We start from the raw sequence: 13,074 nt of genomic DNA on the forward strand, positions 1-13,074 counted from the left end.
TTTTCCTTCTAAATATCAAATGAGTTGAATGACTTCTCCAGACTTGTGAGATTTTACTTTGTTATAGAAGTTACCAGTGTGATTACTAAAATGTTCTTTTGATGTATTCTTTAATGTCTGTATATTTGATATTTGAATGCAGTAACAGTACTCGCTTATTTAGCCCAGCTTCCAAAGATTAAATGGGGACTTGTTTTGTGTTTGAGAAAGGTCTTCAACGTATTAAAACATATAGGGTTCAGTGAAGCCAATTCTTTGTTAAAGTCTTACTTTACAGTTAGACTAAAGCTGAGAGGAAAGAATGCATTCATTCTCTTGATGTTTAGAGAAGGCTCTCCTGTTTATAGTTTGAGCCTGGCCAAAATCCAACATTTTAAAAGCTGAGTGTCGGTGTGTGTTTAGTCTTTTTGGTTACAGCAGGTAAAGGAACCACTGGCATTATTGAAGATTGACCGACTTGTTCAAGACCCAAATCTGCGACCGTGACATGCCTAACTTGAGTATCACTATCAGCTGCATAATCGATGGAGATATGCTTTCGTCTATATGTATATGTGTGGAAAATTACTGTGTTTATCGATTTCTCAGCCAATGAGAATCATTCAGCCTGTAAGCAATGATGTAGCGACTTTGGAAATGGTAAGAAACTGCTGTGATCTTTGTAACTGTAAAGGAAGCGGCCTACAAACTCCTGTGTGAGTCTTTAAGCTGACTTCTGCTAATGAAACTGCAAACTATCTTCAGAAAAACTTTTCTCTATTATATATATTTTTTTTATGTATATAATTCTGACTTCAGGTCTTCATATCTGGTTCTGGGTCTTTGACTGTATACCCCTTACACCTCTAGATTATCTTTGTTTTCAATAAATACTGCTGCAATTGTATTCTCATCTCTCTTTATCCCTGCTGCCTACATGTAACAGGCACATTGAAAAATATAACAGCAAGAGAAAATAATAGATCAGAATATAACTTTTAATTTAAATAAACAAAAAATGTAATATTGCAGTGATGCTTTGTATAACCAATAAAATTAGTGGCTGCAGTGAGCTGTTTTGACAGCGCCTCACAAGCTTAGCTTCTTGTACATTCTCATAGGAACAATAGCAGCTATTGAAGACCAAAAAATACTAGATGTATTTTTTTTATACTTTGCCCAATAGGTAGAAAAATTAAACTCAAATGCTATAATTAATCATGTTGGAAGCTGTACAAAATGACGCATTGTCACAACTAATAAATCACTGACTGAATCAGGGAAATTTATCCCATTTAAAATGTATATAGAATTTAAAGTTTGAAGAGTGTGATGCATTAGGCTACTGAATATTGGTTTGCTTGCAAGAAAACAATAACATTAAAATATTAAAAAAAAATGTATGTACACCTGACTAAGTAGACTAAAAAGTAAAAATAGAAAACTATACACAAACATCAAGTATATTAATTAATACAAAGAAAATATCTCAACCAGGGGCGCATCTGGTACTCACAATCAAAACTACGGGTGCTCCAGTTGTGGGAAAAAAATATCAAAAATGGCAGATGGATCCTGTTGTAAAAAAAAAAAAGAGAGAGAGAGAGAGAAGAAAATCCACATCCAGGCACTCACATAGTTAGAAAGGTAAATATTGAATCTTTATTGTAAGATAGGGCTACATCTTAAAAAACACCAACCCGTATCAGCCCAAACAGGCCTTCGTCAGGGTGCTAGACACTAGTGTCTTTACTTAAAGGGGTGCGCATAAGACTAACATGACACCTTTATAATCATGACATGACACATGAATATGAAGGAGGTTTTATGCATGTTTATGACAACTGTGTGACAAGTGTTATCCGCTCAATTATGACATTTTTAACTGTCATTTTTATGACATTTAATTTCATAACCTGTCTTTGTCATGACAACTTGACATTACTAAGACAACACATGTCATAAATGGCCTCATGTCAGCCTATGTCAAAACCACAGGAGAGTTTAATGTAATGTCAACCATAAAGCTAAGTGCTAATTGATAATTAATCTGCTATGTATGACATAGCCTATTTATGACATGTTGTGTTGTCTCAGTAATGTCAAGTTGTCATGACAAAGACATTCCAAGTTATGATGTATTGGCTTATGTCAAGTTCATAACAAAGACACCAATAACCCGCCAATTGCGGGTAAAAATCAACTATGGCGAGTAACGCTGCCAAATCACCTGCCAGTTTTTACTTACTTTGCTGGGGAAGTTTGTGTAAGCCAAATCTGCGCAGATTTAGCACAAACACCGAACTCGTGAGTCATCATGGTAATTACAGCGTAGGCTTATTACGCAGAATCTTTATCTGGCTTACTTGCTAACATGTACATCAGTACGCAACAAATAACGGCGCGCTTGTTCATGTGCATGATTAAAAAGCATTTGGTTAACAGAAAAGAAATTTTCCAAAATCCAAATTTGTTTGATGTTCTTACTGCATTGGTCTATCCACTTAACACATGTTTTGGTAAAAAGGATGGGGATGAAAGAGTAAAGGAGGAGATAGCCTGATGATGGGATTTGTTTGATTAAAAAATGAATTGTATATATTAAACTGTGATGTAGTTACATTTTTTTTCCCTTTCTTTTGGCTAGTAGAGGTTCTGGCCGGTAAGCTAACCTAAAAAAATGGTAGCCAATTGGCCGGTGAGTGAAAAAGTTAATTTCAAACACTGCCTTTGACTATACATGTTCAAGTTTTTACAGTTTTTACTTTCAAGAGACATCTAGTGGTCAAATCCTGAAATGTATGTCACAGGTGTATCCAGTCATTCTAGTGCCTGGACGTTGATTTTTTTGTTTTACAACAGGATCATTTTCCTCTGTCATTTCTGGCACCAAAAACATGGTAAAAACAGTAATAGTTTTTTTCTAAGCATACATATATAGACAAATTAAAGTACTATGTGACTACTAAATGTATTTAATAAATGTTCCATCAAATTCTGTTTGTCTAATAAAAAACATTTATGGCCTTTTTACGCTATTAAGTAGCACATTTGTTTGTTATATTTGTGCAAAAATTGACTCTAAATGAATTCTAAATGCCATTTATTCTATAAATTTAGCTCAGTGCAAGTAAACAGAAGTTTATGATTTTCTAATGTCATTGTTCTCTCTGTACTGACTAAAAGTTAACACTCAAAAGCAGGCTTAAAATTCTTGCTCTCGTTCTTGATGATTTAGGAATTGGATCAACCTTGGAGGAACTGGAAGCTTGCAAATTTCCTTCAGTCTATTGATCCCAAGCAGTTTGCGGATTTTCAGTCTGCAGAGCTGCATGAGTGGGCGTGGAGGCACTGCAATCAGAACCAGCAAATGAATACACAGGTGACTGAAATAATTTGCATATATGAATAATTCAAGCAAACGATATGGGTGCGCATACTTGATTTCTCTTTGATGCATTGCCACTCGTCATAACTGTCCAGATGTTCAGTGAGCCGTGCACAGAGTTTCACATGCCCAACATAGTCAAGCAGCACATCTATAATCGGTCCTGCCCAGTGGGAGTAGGTTTCGGTGGAGATCACCTCACAGAACTAGTAAAACACGTATAAAATGTGGTAAGATACACAATTTAGAATAAAATAATAATTATACTGTATGTATTGGCTTCAGGCCACGCACCTGAATGCAGGCCTTTTCTGTAGTTTCATCTACATCATATCTTACATTGCGCCTGGTCTTTATAGGAGGATGAGGATTGCTGCCATAAACACAACTGAAACATGACAAGGCATCACAGCCATTATCCATCAGAAACTTCAGTAAGGTCAGATACTTCATACAGAACATAACAGCTGCTGGAAAGGTCGTTGGGTGAGTTGGGATGTAGGCATTGACATTGGCACCATGTTGCACCAGCAAAGTCACTGTCTGTATGCAACCCTGCCTCAGGGCCACCAGGAGCGGGTTGAACGTGTCCAGGTTTGGGTTAGCACCAGCCTCCAGGAGCATGGTGCTAGCTTCAATGTTGTTGTTCATGACGGCGAAGTAGAGAGCTGAGCTGCGCCGATCTTCATACATCATAGAATGATCGTCAGACAATGTGGCATTGACGTCAAAGCCGGCCTCGATCAGTACCTCGAGAATATCATTTCTGTTGCGCTCCACTGCTAAATGGATAGGGCTGATACCTGCACGTCTCACTCTGGCCTTACTTGTGGCTGGGATCAGCATGGCTACAATACTAAAAATGAGAGGGTTTGTGTTCTTGGGTGTTGCCTTGCTAGTGTGCACCAAAATACAATTGAATGTCATGTTAGAATTTGACAAATTCGAGTGAAATGACCATTATAAAATAGGAAAATTATTTCATCAAGAAGACCATTAATACATGTAATAATTTTTTAAAAAGCTTGAATGTGATTAGCAATAATGAAAGTTTAGAGAACTAGTTCTAGAGTTGGACAGTGGACAACATTTGGGCTTATTTGAGGCCGTTCACATAGTGTTTTTATTATTTTTTTTAATTCCACTGCGCTGCATTTACATTGTTTTTTAATGTAAACATTCATGCACAAGATGGACGTGTTTAACTGTTGCGCTCCCATCTTGCATATTTTGCAGTGTCTTGCGCATTCTAAAAATATTGTTCGAGTTCAAGTTTAGAAATTCAACTTAAAGTTCCCATGAAATCAAAATGGACAATTTCTATTTATTATAAGTGATTTATCCGTGCTTGTCTTTAATCCAATAACTTCGGCTCCCTCTTGCAACAATGTCTCTTGTGCTTTCTGATGACGTGTCAACTGGCACGAGGATGAGACAACTTAGTCAGATCGTCCAAGGCAGATTGTATTTCCAGAGCATAGCTTTCATTCTGTATACTGTCAGCCAACCCATGCAGGAACATGTCCAACGGTGCCTCCTCATTCCAGTTGCATTGAGCAGCCAGCGTCTGTGGCTGAAACACAGATCACAGATTGATTACCTTGTTGCAACTCTGCCAAAACCCGTACCGCTTCCAGAGAAATCACGGTCAAACACCTTCTTCAGCTCATCGTAGAACATGACATCACCATTGAACTGCTCGACCAGTTAGCAGCGTGTTGACCAAAGCATCTTTAGATCCCTCTGATAGGAAATGAATTCAACAATTTTGGATCACCATAATAGGTAGATGATGGTGGTAGTCGAGGTTCGCTGTGACGAGCAGTAAGATCTGACATTAGGTTAGTCGAAGTGAACGGGTTAGCTGCCTCAGTCTTCAGGTACATGTAACCCGTGCTACTTAAAGGCTGAACCATTCAACCCGTCACCATGATCAGATCCTCTTGGTGTTCCATTTGAGCGTTGTTGCTGTCCAAAATGTCTCTCAGCTCAAAGTACTCGCTGGATCCATCTTGGTCAAATAGGGTGTTGTATATTCAACATAAAATAAATGACGAAAAAAGAACATAGATGGTAGGGTGTTGTAGAGCCGCGATGATGAAGTAACGGGCAAAAACTGCAATGGGCTGGATAAGCAGACCAGTACAGAACAGTGATGACAATAGGTAATCCAAACAAGAACACAAGAACAGGGAACAATAGACGGCAAAAAGAAATGGCAGGACAAGAATGACTGCAAGCACCAGGGTAGATATAGGGGAGAACGAAATGAGTACCAGGTGTGGTTGGCCTGTCAGCACAATGAGTTGCCCAGCAACGATGACAGCCAACCAGGCCAGAGACAGAACACCAAAAACATGTCAAAAAGGAACACAGAGAAACATGAACCATGACAATGATCCAACGATACAATCAATTCCTGATGGACAAAACCAAGTTCGAGAAGCTGTTTAACTCGGATACATTACAAAAAGGGAGAATAGATTATCGCAACTTGCGTTTCATAGCGACTTTAAAAATGTATCCTCATAGACTCTGCAAAAGACACAGGATGGTCAAAGATGTCCGTCTAGCACATGTTTACAAAAAAAAAACAACAACAACAGAAAAGCAGTTCAGTGGAAATGCAAAAACATATTATGTGTGTGAATGGCTTTCACTGAAATACAAATATAGGATACTTCACTACTTCACTACCTCTACTGAAACTTCACAGTAGTCTGATTCCTATGAGTTGGTTCTTTCCAGAGAATTAAAATCATTCAGTGCAGTGTAGTCCAGTTCTAAAAACGAATGACTCTAATTGGGGCAGTCTTGGTCGAATGGTTAGAAATTCAGACTTGTAACCCAAAGGTTGTGGATTTGATTCTGGCAGAGGTGCCATTGAGAAACACACCTAACCCTCAATCACTCCCTGGGACCAAAGCAAAATGACTGCCCACTGCTCCAGATGTGTGTCCTTGGTTTGCAGTGTGTGTGTTCACTACTCACTTACTGCTCCTGATGTGTGTGCACTAACTTGGATGGCTTAAATGCAGAGGACAAATTCCTTGACAAATTGTCACTTTCACTTTTGTCACTTTCACTCGCAAGAATTGTTTAACATGTATTTGTTGTGAAAATTGTGTAATCATTTGCCAGTAAAATGCATTTCTTTTTTTCAAATATACACTCCTTAAAAATACTAAAAAAAATTCAATGGAGTTGTTAAGGAATTTAAATTGTTAGAGGAACCGGAACCTGGGATCATTCAATTCCTTACAATTCCCACCCCAGAGCATCTCATGCTATCAGGAATTATGCTATGGGATTATTAGTTTAACTGTTAGGTGAGAAAAAAAGACCCTACACACAATAAACTAGAAGAGTTAACAAGACATGAAGAAAGAACACTTATCGTAAATGATATTTTGAAAATACAATAATTTACTACTTGAGTTAGCTTGAGTTTTCAGGTGATAGGTTAGAGGATTAGCACCCTCTTGCCACAGCATTGCTGGAAAGAACCCATTGAGACTTACTTAGTTTCCGTGGCATTTTTGTAGGTACACCCAAGGACTTTGCTGAAAATTAATGCAAGATCATGAGATATACTAAACCTAAACTCTTAAGAAACAATGGCCTTCGCATACAAATAAGTTGTTTACATAAACTGTGACGTGAGAACATTTCTCTCAAATTCCTTATTAAGTGAATTCTTAATTCATACCCATCATTGCCACGCTGGGCAGCAATATGGATTGGCATCAGTCCAGTTTTGCCCGGCTTGTTGGTGTCTGCATTTTGAGATAGAAGGAACTCTACAATTTCCTCATGACCATTCTTACAGGCCTCATACAGCGCTGTGGCTCCATCTGCAGCCTGGCTGTTGAGATCTGCACCTGATTGAGTTGAGATGCATTACATTTGAGATGCATTACATCACTAAGCAACAATGAAACAGAAAGGAAAATGACAGTGAAGTGAAAGATGTTACCATTTCTTAAAAGCATGCGAAGTGCATCCACTTTTCCACTTTGGGCAGCGACAAAGATAGGAGTAATTCCGTACATGTTGGGCATGTTGACTTTGGCTCCGGCTTTCACTAGTATCTCACAGATTTCCACATTGTTTCTGCAAACACTCTCATGAAGAGCGGTCCAGCCTTGAATACAGTTCTTATTCACAGAGGCGCCGTAATTCAGTAACATGGCAACCATTGCTGGGTTCTCCTTCTCACAAGCTACAGATATGTAAAGAAATGATACAAATTCCATCACACCACAGAAGGTCTTATTCAATGTAAAACAAACTATATTGTTGTGGATCTGGGATGGTATGACAGGGCTTTATACCTTAATCAAATTGAATCTGAATGTAAGGAACTAGAATTAACAAGAATTCAACAAAAAAGCCACATCAAGATTTAACAAAATGTTTTGGGGATTAAAAAACTTGAAATTTGAAGGGTCAAAGGCCATGGATGGATGGATGGATGGATATACCTTTGTAAAGGGGAGTCTCTCTCTCCACACTGGCAATATCAGGATCAGCACCATTCTCCAGAAGAATCTCCACACATGCAAGGTGTTCCCTGGTCACAGCTAACAATAAAGCAGTCTTCCAATTCAAAGTGCGCTGGTTAACCATGCCAGGTTGAGCTGTGAGAATAGTGTTCATGATAAAAAGCCAAAACAATCGATTAGTGCTTGGCTAAAAAAAAAAAAAAAAGTTAAACTGAGTAATTTTCAAATGAGCACACTTTACCTCTCAGGAGAATTTGAATGCATTGATCTTTTCCATAATATGCTGCCTCGTGTAAAGGAATCCATCCATCTTTGTTTGGTGCAAGAAGATTGCAACTGGGTTGCTTAACCAATAGCCTCACTGTTTCTACATCATTGTCCAAAATGGCCTTAACAATAGGCTCAATGTCCCTAGAGAAGACACCGGTTTTATTATTATGACATGTTGCAGGTGAGATGATGTTCACTCCCAACCATTTCCTGATGTATGAACTTATTGACGCTTCCAGCTTATCCATTGTTGTCAAAGAAACCTCGTACACAGTCAGAGGCCACAGCAACCTTGGCAGTAGACCAAAATGAAAGCACCAGAATTTTAGTTTGCCTGGTTGAGCACAGCTGTTTATGCTCTTCAACCCTTCCACTGCTTGTCGTCTAACTTCTCCCACTCAACCTCTGTCCTTTAGATCCCCATCGTACCATCTCCCAAGACTCTTCACTGGCTTCTCAGAAACTGTTGGTATTGCTTCACCATTAATGAAGAATGTTTTATCAACTACCTTTCCTATAACTATCGAGATGCTATAACTATACTAACTATTAGGCCGAACAAGTATGGCCATTCTATTCGGACCTCTTGCACCAACAAGGCATTTTCACCCACAGAACTGCCGTTCACTGGATATTTTCATTTTTTTCTGACCTTTCTCTGTAAACCCTAGAGTAAAAATCTCAGTAGATCAACAGTTTCTGAAATCTGGCACCAACAACCATTCCACGTTCAAAATCACCTTTCTTTCTCATTCTGATGCTCAGTTTGAACTACAGCAGATCTTCTTGACAACGTCTACATGCCTATATTGAGTTGCTGCCATGTGATTTGCTGATTAGATAGTTGCGTTAACAAGCAGTTGAACAGGTGTACCTATAAGGTGGCCATATTGGCTATAATATATTTATCCACTTCTATGAAAACGTACAAATAATCACACTTTTCTGTACAAACGTTATAATGAGATCATACTGTCATAATTAGGTGATCACTTACTCTTCAGGCTCAGGTGCGACTTCCATAGTTCCATCATATTTTCGATACGCCACCATTCGCTTGCCAGAACCAGTCACAAAGTGACTCACCGAACAAACACCCTCTGGGTTTATTTTTTCTCTTTTGGAGAAAAAAGAATTGCATTCAGATGGGTATTTAATTTAATGCTGCCTTAAATCTACCTATCACATTTTCATAATTCTAATTAATTTTCATCATTTCAAATTAAATTACCATTACATGTTATCTTTGAAATTAAACTGAAATCCACAACTGGAAGCCTAGAGGTGGATCCAAATAAGTAGATTGGGGCATGTCTATTTTTATGCATGGTGGCATGTGAACCTGAACTAAGCTTGCACTTTATAAATTGTGCCTTTAAATGAAGAGGAACAGGTGTGAAGCAGTTGTGTCAGCCAGAAGATGCAGTAGACATGTAAGTGATCCTGTTACTCTCCCCATGAGCTGGACCATCAAAACATGACTAGACAGTTCATGAAGCAACATATTATTGGGTATATTTTTATCCTGTCTCTCTTTTTTACATTTAAGTTGTTCAATTCCTGTATTGCATAAATCACAAATGTCTAATCTACACTATATTGCCAAAAGAATTGGAATCCAGTTCTTACATGACTGCGCATCAGTGCACAAAACATAAAGACATGGACGAGTGAGTTTGGTGTGGAGGAACTTGACTGGCCCGCACAGAGTCCTGACCTCAACCCGATAGAACACGGTTGGGATGAATTAGAGCGGAAACTGCGAGCCAGGCCTTCTTGTCCAAAATCAGTGCCTAACCTCACAAATGCGCTTCTAGATGAATGGTCAAAAATTCCCATGAACACACTCCTAAACCTTGTGGAAAGCCTTGCCAGAAGAGGTGAAGCTGTTATAGCTGCAAAGGGTGGGCCAACTCCATAATAAACCCCACGGATCAGGGCTGGGATGTCACTAAAGTTCATGTACGCGTAAACGCAGACATCCCAAAACTTTCGGCTATATAGTGTAATATATCTATCTGATATCTAAATAATTTTAGCTTGATGCCAATTTGAAAAAAATAAGACACTCACTAAAGGTCAGGTTGAGTAAGGTGTTCTAAACACGGGTTATTTTTACACAGCCAGTTAGAGTTGATTAACGATGGTACCTCATTTCAACTTGAATGAAGCACATCACACCATACCTGGGTGGATTGGCAGGACACACATTTGATTGTAGTTGCTGCTGGGGAGGACGATGTGATGGTAGAGCTCGGCTTGATGTTGTTGGCATGCTCAGAGCAGCAGGGTTATTAGAGTTTTCTGACCCCGGCCCAGAGCTCTGGGCATCAGAAAGGCTCCGCTCGATTGCCAGCTGCATCAGCTCATTATCAGACAGGTTGCTATAGAGACTGTAGTCAGCAAATTCCAGGTAGGTTCCTGTGGTACCTGGCATAGACACATGGGCGGCTGCCATGATGGACCCTAAGACAACCAAAACATTCATTGTGTAATGAAACTGGACTAACATGTATTATTGCATATTATATATTATTTTTTTTAGGCACAATCTGATCGAAATCGAAGATGCTGTGAAGTCATTTCAAACAAAACTTTGTGTGGAGTTTGTTTTGGGAGTTCAAAACATCTTGCCAAAACAATTTTGAAAAGTTCTACGGCTGATAAACGCTTTGCACTACCTTTGGCCCATGGCGATTACTTAATAGGTATGTGTGCGCTTGAGGCTCCGCCTTCTTTCACGTATCTTTTCCATCTTTTTCCATCTTTTCCAGTTCATTTCTCCTCACGAGTCAGTGGAGATTAGACGTGAACCAAGATTGAAAACATGAACACACCAAAGAGCTGCTTTATAGTAGAAAATTAAGTTCTTCTGTTTTCTCAATTTTGTTTGAGATTTGTTATTGTGAGAAAAGCGTGCAGCACACGTTTACATATTCATATAACTGTCGCTCTCAGCAGTGTGGGCGGCATCAGATGTTCGATAACAGTATATTGCTCACGTACTGCGTTTTACCCGTGAATCAAGAACGAAAAATAACTTTGCCTTGAGTATGTCGGGACCTTCATTCTCTCTAGGGCACAGCTGATTGGTTCTTGCTGTATCTGGCACAGCTGATTGGTTCTTCCTGTATCAGTAGCCAATGAGCTCGCTGCTCAACTTTCAAATACTTGGTTAGCATTTGCTGTAGCAGTGCAGCACATTTTCAAAATTCCTTTGAAATTCAACATCTAAAATAAGTGAACGGTCATTCTCAAGCTATATCACTATCATTATTGCGTGTCATGTTTTTTCGTTTGATCAGCAGCAGCATGTAGCCAAGCAAATTCAAATTGCTACGTTAGCAAATATTATCAACAGCAATAGCACGCTAGCAGATGTTGCGGTGAAGTATAAAAACACTGTTGTGTCTTGCTTAATTAAGTGAGATGAATCGTTGGCTAAAAAGTTGATCATGCAATGCGAACATTTATTATTTCAATATGCGAATGAATATTCACTTTAATTACAATACGGAAGGATGCAATCATCTGCATTTCCTTCAGAATTAGATTTTGGCCATACAATCTCACAACTACAGGACCGAAGTTGTTGGAAACTTCCATTGTCATATTAGTAGGCTAAAGGTAATTATAGATCATCCACCCACATAGCAAACAGTCTTGGCTCGAATGCGGCCTCATGCTGTCACTGCTCCTGTTGGCAGCGGCACTTGTCCTGTCAGCCAAAGCTGGTCAAAAGTTTGGCAATGACGGCACAGCATGGATAACAACAAACAACATGAGGGCCGATTGTTGGTGGGAGGCAAAAAGTAGCCCAAAAATAGTCTCAGCCTCAGGCCCCGTCCACACTACTGCGTTTTCGTTTAAAAACGGAGAATTAAAACGAATACGATCTCTGTCCACACCAGCGTTTTATCTGCGTATTCGAAATGATCTCCATCCACATTAAAACGACTGAAAACGCGGAGCACGTGACCATTCACCAACACTGGGCATGCGCGTGCCGGTGTAAACAGTGAATGACGAATCAGGGAAGGATACATCATGACATATACACCCAATCATAGAGCCAAGCGTCAGCGTTTCTGAAGTTCTCCGTTTTGGTATGGTTTTGTCTCGTCCACACTAAAACGCCCTCCGGAGATTCAAAACGCAAAACGCAGCTGCAGCGTTTCTAAACTTCTCCGTTTTGGGTCTTCGTTTTTCCCGTTTTAGTGTGGACGGGAGGTGCAAACGTAGCAAAAGGTCTCCGTTTTTAAACGAAAACGCAGTAGTGTGGACGGGGCCTCAGACATCACGCTCACAGACCGTTGGCTGAATGGCTGATGCATATGGCAGACTTTTCTGGAATCACTTCAGGAATGTCGAAGTTGCGATCTGATTGGTTGAATTCTACAAGATGTCCGGGAGACGTGTGTGTCGCGTTCTTTGGTCCGCATTCATTAAAGGTCAGTTTTACTTGATAGAAAATTAATTATTTATTGTTTTCTGTGTTACATTTCATCTGCTATAACAATGTGAACTTTTATAAAGACCTGTTTGGCCATTAACTTTTCAATGCATGCATCATTCTATATTAGTATGAGGAGAGTTCTCTGCATGAAAGACCCGCGACTACAGATCAAAGTGCTTCTGCATTTTTATCCGATACAGAAGGAAATTAAATGAAAGGAAATGTGGAGGATTTTATTTTTGACAAGATGATTGACAGGTCAGTTTGCTTGACTGGATGCATATAAAGAAGCATCAGTTTTTGTTTGCACCATTTCTCCCTACCTTGTTTGTTGTCAGATTTGGTTTTGTCACTCAGTTCAGGTGTGTGTGTCTAGTCATTATTGTTTTCAGTTGTATATAACTTCTTGTGTGTTCCCCTTTGGATTTAGCTGTGGATGTTATACACAACCTTGACAGAAGACACAACCTAGAAGT

General features: G+C 39.3%; 1 protein-coding gene and 1 long non-coding RNA gene across 4 annotated transcripts in view; one reads left to right on the forward strand and one right to left on the reverse strand.

Annotated features, from left to right (window-relative positions):
- LOC120494021 (uncharacterized) overlaps positions 1 to 13,074 on the forward strand; it is a 28,702-nt gene that overhangs the window by 275 nt on the left and 15,353 nt on the right. The window contains exons 2-4 of one of the 2 annotated variants that reach the window (XR_005625798.2): positions 3,218 to 3,361; positions 3,463 to 3,597; positions 3,727 to 3,854. This is a non-coding gene — a long non-coding RNA (uncharacterized LOC120494021). Of the gene's footprint in view, positions 1 to 3,217; positions 3,362 to 3,462; positions 3,598 to 3,726; positions 3,855 to 13,074 lie in introns of those variants that run through there. The other variant, XR_016146025.1, reaches the window with a different exon arrangement.
- asb2a.1 (ankyrin repeat and SOCS box containing 2a, tandem duplicate 1) lies at positions 890 to 10,654 on the reverse strand. Of its 2 annotated transcripts, none has more exons than XM_089118629.1 (10): positions 10,329 to 10,654; positions 9,140 to 9,259; positions 8,114 to 8,283; positions 7,852 to 8,007; positions 7,344 to 7,589; positions 7,077 to 7,248; positions 6,889 to 6,930; positions 3,662 to 4,223; positions 3,420 to 3,573; positions 890 to 3,330 (listed from the first exon to the last, which is right to left on the reverse strand). In XM_089118629.1, exons 1-10 carry the CDS (start codon positions 10,652 to 10,654, stop codon positions 3,185 to 3,187), a joined length of 2,094 nt encoding a protein of 697 aa, XP_088974755.1. In that variant the 3' UTR covers positions 890 to 3,184. The 2 variants fall into 2 exon arrangements, with proteins under 2 accessions (XP_088974755.1, XP_088974756.1); XM_089118630.1 differs by having other exon boundaries at positions 3,662 to 4,262.

Source organism: Pimephales promelas, chromosome 13, assembly GCF_988280905.1.
Source record: "Pimephales promelas chromosome 13, fPimPro1.hap1.1, whole genome shotgun sequence".
NCBI lineage: Eukaryota > Metazoa > Chordata > Actinopteri > Cypriniformes > Leuciscidae > Pimephales > Pimephales promelas.

Bases quoted from the DNA above. Each gene is read 5' to 3' on its own strand.
- asb2a.1 (XM_089118630.1), bottom strand. From the start codon at position 10,654: ATGTTAGTCCAGTTTCATTACACAATGAATGTTTTGGTTGTCTTAGGG. The intron at 8,284-9,139 runs GTAAGTGATCAC...TGTCTTCTCTAG, and splicing joins GTCGCACCTGAGCCTGAAGA to GGACATTGAGCCTATTGTTA. The intron at 7,249-7,343 runs GTAACATCTTTC...CAACTCAATCAG, and splicing joins TCGCATGCTTTTAAGAAATG to GTGCAGATCTCAACAGCCAG.